At 37.5% G+C, this 5,743-nt stretch overlaps 1 protein-coding gene across 1 annotated transcript in view; it reads left to right on the top strand.

Moving 5' to 3' along the window:
* TMPRSS12 (transmembrane (C-terminal) protease, serine 12) overlaps positions 1-5,743 on the top strand; it is a 39,636-nt gene that overhangs the window by 17,901 nt on the left and 15,992 nt on the right. The window contains exon 4 of the mRNA XM_014542023.1: positions 4,207-4,475. Within this exon, the coding sequence (XP_014397509.1) occupies positions 4,207-4,475 (269 nt within the window). The remainder of the gene's footprint in view (positions 1-4,206; positions 4,476-5,743) is intronic.

Genomic DNA, 5,743 nt, shown 5'->3' with positions numbered 1-5,743 from the left:
CTCAGTCTCACTGCGCTTCTTTCTTTTCTTCCAGTTGTAGATCTCCCACTGGGCCAACTTTCCCATGGTTCTGAGTGGTGGTTGTTTGCCTCATAGTTGGTAGTTTCAATGATGCTGTGAGAGAGCAGCACGCACAGGTCCACTCCCTACGCCGCCATCTTGGTTCTCGTCAAATATTCTTCTGTCACCACATATTTGACCCCCTTTACCATTTCCTGTTCCCCCAGCCTCCTTCCCTTTGGTAACCACCATGGTGTGGTCTGTGTTTATGAGTTTTTATTTGTGTTTCTTGTTTGTTCATTAGTTGCAAAAAGTTAATTTTTAAATCTTTCTTCTCTATTTTTCAGATAACAGCATTACCAACAGCTCCACTATCCAGAGAGTATGCTGACTCTCTCTGTGCAGTAGCTCTTAAATTTATTTCTTCTGTCCCCCAGTACCCATGCTGATTAGAAGTATATCCAGAACATCAGTCTCCTTTTCCTTAGCTCATCTCTTGCACAACTTTCATTCATACCACTATAATTGCCCTAATGAATGTGGTGGCTCATTGTGGTTTTGCTTTGAATTTCTCTAATCATTAGTGACGCTAAACATCTTTCCAAGTCTTTGAAATGTCTTTTCAAGTCCTTTGCTCATTTTTTAATTGGGCTGTTTGGGGGGTCTTTTTTTGGTTAGGCTGTAGGAGTGTTTTATATATTCTGGCTATTAATCCCTTATCAAATATATGTTTTACAGATATTTTCTTCTGTGATTGTCTTTTCACTCTCTTGGTAGTGTCCTTTGATGCACAAAAGTTTTAAAATTTTAAAAAATTGATGTATAATTGATATACAATATTCTATTAGTTTTAGGTGTATATCATAGTGATTTCATATTTATATACATTAAGAAATGATCCGCACAGTAAGTCTAGTTACCATCTGTCACCAAACAAAGTTATTACAATATTATCGACTATATTCTTTATCTTGTACATTATATCCCCATGACTTATTTATTTTATAACTGGAAGTTTGTACCTCTTAATCCCCTTCACCCTATTTCACCTACACCCCCCAACCTCTCCCCATGCTGATAATCACCAATTTGTTTCCTGTTTTGGTGAGTCTGTTTCTGTTTTATTTCATTTGTTTTATTTATCATTTTTTAATTTTGATGAAGTCCAATTTATCTATTTTTTCATTTGTTCCTGTGCTTTTGGTGTCATATCCTAGAAATCATTGCCAAATCCAACATTATGAAAGTTTTATTCTAAGAGTTTTAATAATTTTATTCATATATTGGCCATTATCTATTTTTAGTTAATTTTTGCATATGGTGTAGGGTAAGGGTCCAACTTCATTCTTTTGCATGTAGGTATCTAATCTTGTTAGCACAATTTGTTGAAAAGCCTGCCCATTCCTCCTGAATTGTCTTGAAACACTTGTTGAAAACCAGTTGACCACACATGCAAAGGTGTATTTCTGGGCTCTCTATTCTTTTCCATTGGTGTATATACCTCTCCTTCTATTGGCACCACATTGTTTAGATCACTATAGCTTTGCAGTAAGTTTTGAAATCAGGAACTGTGTCTTCTCCAACTTCATTTTTCTTTTTCAAGATTATTTTGGCTACTTGGGGGTCCCTTGATATTTCATATGAATTTTAGGATAGGTTTTTCTACTTCTACAAAAAACATCATTGGGATTTTTATAGGGATTGCTTTGAATCTACAGATCATTTTGACTAGTACTGTCATCCTAACAGTAGTAAGTCTTCCAATCCATGAACATGGGATGTCTTTCCACTTATGTATGTACTCTTTCATTTCTTTCAGCAATATTTTGTAATTTTCAGTGTATACAACTTGCTTTTTAATTTTATGGTCTGAATAAATTGAAGTAAATAACATACATTAAGTTTGGAAAAGAAAAGAAACATCATTATTTCAAATTAGCTTAAAGTAGTGATTAAAAAAACAAAACAGAACAGAACTAGGACTTTAAACATTTTCACAAACTTTTTAGAGTTTGCCTAGCCTACTTTTGAGAGCGCTAAATATCTCCTATTTCCCTGAGATATATTCTAGAAAATACAATTACAGAGTCAAATACAATTCAACCTTTTATTTATTTTTAGAAATGGTTATACCTGAGGGTTTTTTAAAAAAAATTTTTTCATTGATTTTAGAGAGGAGAGGAAGAGAGAGATTGGCTGCCTTCTCCACACCCCCTACAGGGGGTTGAGCCCACAACCCAGAATTCAACCAGCAACCTCAGGGTGCATGGGACAATGCTCAACCAATTAAGCCACACAGCCAGGGCAATACCATGCAACTTTTATAGGCTATTGGAATATGCTACCAAAGTACTCATCTATTTATACTTTCCACAATGAATAGGAGAACCTTTATTCCTCCGACTCCTCTCTGTACTGAGCATTATCATCAAACTAGAGGCTTGCTGCACAAAATTCATGCACTCGGGGGGCCTTTCAGCCCGGCCTGCGCCCTCTCACAGTCCAGGAGCCCTCGGGAGATGTCCAACTTACGGCTTAGGCCCGCTCCTCGTGGGGAGCAGGCCTAAGCCGGCAGTTGGACATCCTTAGCGCTACCACGGAGATGGGAGAGGCTCCCGCCACCACTGCTGCGCTCACCAGCTGTGAGCCCAGCTTCTGGCTACCGCACTGACCCCCAGGAGGCAGCTCCTGCATTGAGCGTCTTCCCCTGGTGGTCAGTGCACATCATAGCGACCAAGTGTTCAGCTGTTCGATGTGCATATTAGCCTTTTATTATATAGGATGCGCACGCGCGCACACACACATACATAAACTTTTCCCATTTGAACAGTAAAAAGGAATTTCAGCATTTGTAAACAACCATGTAAAAAGTAAAAGCCCTTCTTTCCCAATCCAATGACAGGTATAACAACTGTAAAATGCTTGGATTTTAATTGTTGACTTTTGTCCTACAGAACATCATTTGGTTGGTTTGGGGTCTTGCTTGCTTTTTGGTGTGTTTTTCAAAGACTGTCAAGGTACATTGTTTTTTGTTTTTTTAAAAATATTTTATTGATTTTTTACAGAGAGGAAGGGAGAGGGATAGAGAGTTAGAAACATCGATGAGAGAGAAGCATCGATCAGCTGCCTCCTGCACACCCCCCACTGGGGATGTGCCTGCAACCAAGGTATATGCCCTTGACCGGAATCGAACCTGGGACCCTTCAGTCCCTAGGCCGACGCTCTATCCAGTGAGCCAAACCGGCTAGGGCAAGGTACATTGTTTTTATATTTAGTGTCGTGCTTTATAAAGTCCTTCCTCATGTCAGTACTGTATTATGTATTCACCTATATGTTCTTTCTGACTTAATTTTTATAATTCTCACACTAATTTAATATCTAAATGTTTCCTAAAAATTTCAAGAATTTACACAAGTAGAGGGAATAGTTTAGTGAACTTCCACATACTAATAGCCCAGCTTCGTTATCAATTCATGCCGGATCTTGTTTCATCTTTTTTGTTTGTTTCATCTTTATCCTCATCAACTCCCCCTCCAATTATTTTGGAGCAAATCTCAGGCATACCACTTTATGTATCTCTAAAAGATAGGAAGTTTTATTTAAAATATTTGTGTCTAAATCTCTTTAATACATTTTGAGTTTATTTTATTGTTTTGTGTTTTCCAGAGAATTAATTCACTTTTCAAACTAGTTAATTAGCTAGTTTCCCCAATATCATTTACTAATTCATGCTCTGTCCACTGGTAAGAAGTGCTGCTGCCTTAGTCATATAAATTCTCTGAGCCCTAGCCGATTTGGCTCAGTGAATAGAGCGTCGGCCTACAGACTGAAGGGTCCCAGGTTCAATTCCGGTCAGGGGCACATGCCCAGTTTGCAGGCTCAATCCCCAGTGGAGGGTGTGCATGAGGCAGCCAATCAATGATTCCCTCTCATCGTTGATGTTTCTATCTCTCCCTTCCTCTCTGAAAGCAATAAAAAATATATTTTAAAAAAATTCTCTGAATCTGATTTTGGACTTTCTGTTCCACAGATCTTTTTCTCTTTTCCTACATATTGATATTTAGGTTTTTATTTGATGTGACATTATGTTACATAAAAGTGGGATAAAAATTTTTTGTTATTAACATGAGAAAAAAAACTAGTGGGAGATTAAGAATATTTACTTAAATAAACGTGTTTATAATAAGAACATTTACTTTCTTTCAGAGATCCTGTAGTGTGGAGAGCTGTGCTTGGAACTAATAATATAGATGGGAGACGTCCACACACCAAGATTATAAAGGTTAAAGCAATCATCGTCCATCCAAACTTCAATTTGGAAACTTACGTAAATGACATTGCGCTTTTTCATTTAAAAAAAGCAGTGAGGTATAATAACTACATTCAGCCTATTTGTCTACCTTTTGATGTTTTCCAAAAGCTGGATGAAAAGACAGACTGTTTCATAGGAGGCTGGGGAAGAACAACAGAAGAAGGTAATTATAGTCTGAACTTTATTGATACAGTTGTTTTGTTTTTTTCTGGTTATTGGAGAGGGTGAACCCTTTTATATATTTCTTTATCTCTCTGTATTATGAGTCTTTACAAACCAGTGAAAGGGAAATGTCGTCTTTCTTGTCTGTATTTTTTTTTTTCTTCCTTGTGGGAGAGAGAAAATTATCTTCCAAAGCAGAAGTAAAGACTTTCTCTGGTTATACATGCCAAGATACCTGAACCTCTGGACATCCTCAGAGAGGATGGCGATCTAAGTGTTTCTGTCCTTGTTGAGACGCATAGGTGATAGAGCCAGCTACGTGACAGCATGGCTTGTCTTTAATAAGCTTCTGGCCGTAAGGAATCAACGGGGTGTCCTTTTAAACGTAATGCTCTGTTTAGTATCAAACAAGCTGATGGTGAATTTTCTTTATTGCACAAAGGGGCACTAATTGTTGATTGGCTGAACTAATGGGGAAAAATTTAAATGTAGAAAACAGTATCTCACGTTGGTAATAACAACAGCTACCATTTGGGAGCATTAACCATGTTTAGTGCCCTGCTCTAAATATATTATTTTTATCTTATCCTCCAAAAATTCCTATGAGGGAGTTAATGTTATTATTCCCTTTTAACAGATCAGGAATTGTGGATCTTAGAGGTTGAGAAGCTGAGATTCAAATCCAGGTCTTTTTTATTCTAAAGCCTGAATATTTAAGTACTACATTAAGTACAAACTGCTCTTGAGGTAATGAAAGACTGCTTTTGAGGTAATGAAAGTCTAGTTAGCCATATATGAGATCAAGTACTGAGCCTTTGATTCTATTCCTTACAGAACCTAGCCATTGTAATATTTGTGGATTATTTAGGTAGGATAGACTAGAGATAATTGTATGAAAGATGTGTGAATTACTATTTCTTCCTCTGTTAATTCTTTCTAAGGAAGAGAAGAAAAGCAACATGGTATAGAGGGAAGGCATTGGCTTTAGAATCACAAACCTAAGTCTGTACTAGCTTAATGGCCACTGGCAATTATTAAATCTTTAACAATGAGAATAATTATAGGAGCAACTGCCATTTATGCAGGGCAAGCATTTTAATGAGTTTCTCATTTAACATCCCTAACAGTACAATGAGAAATACTGTAATATGTATGAATAAACTGAGGTTTAAAGAGGTTACTATGGGGAGCTCATACGTCTAGGCGCCCGCGGTCCCCAGGCACTGCAGCACGCCCGTCTGTTAGCTGTAATTGTGTGGCTGCAGGTCA

The sequence above is a fragment of the Myotis brandtii genome, unplaced genomic scaffold (assembly GCF_000412655.1).
Source record: "Myotis brandtii unplaced genomic scaffold, ASM41265v1 scaffold29, whole genome shotgun sequence".
Classification (NCBI taxonomy): domain Eukaryota; kingdom Metazoa; phylum Chordata; class Mammalia; order Chiroptera; family Vespertilionidae; genus Myotis; species Myotis brandtii.
This window is presented reverse-complemented; position numbering and strand designations above follow the sequence as displayed.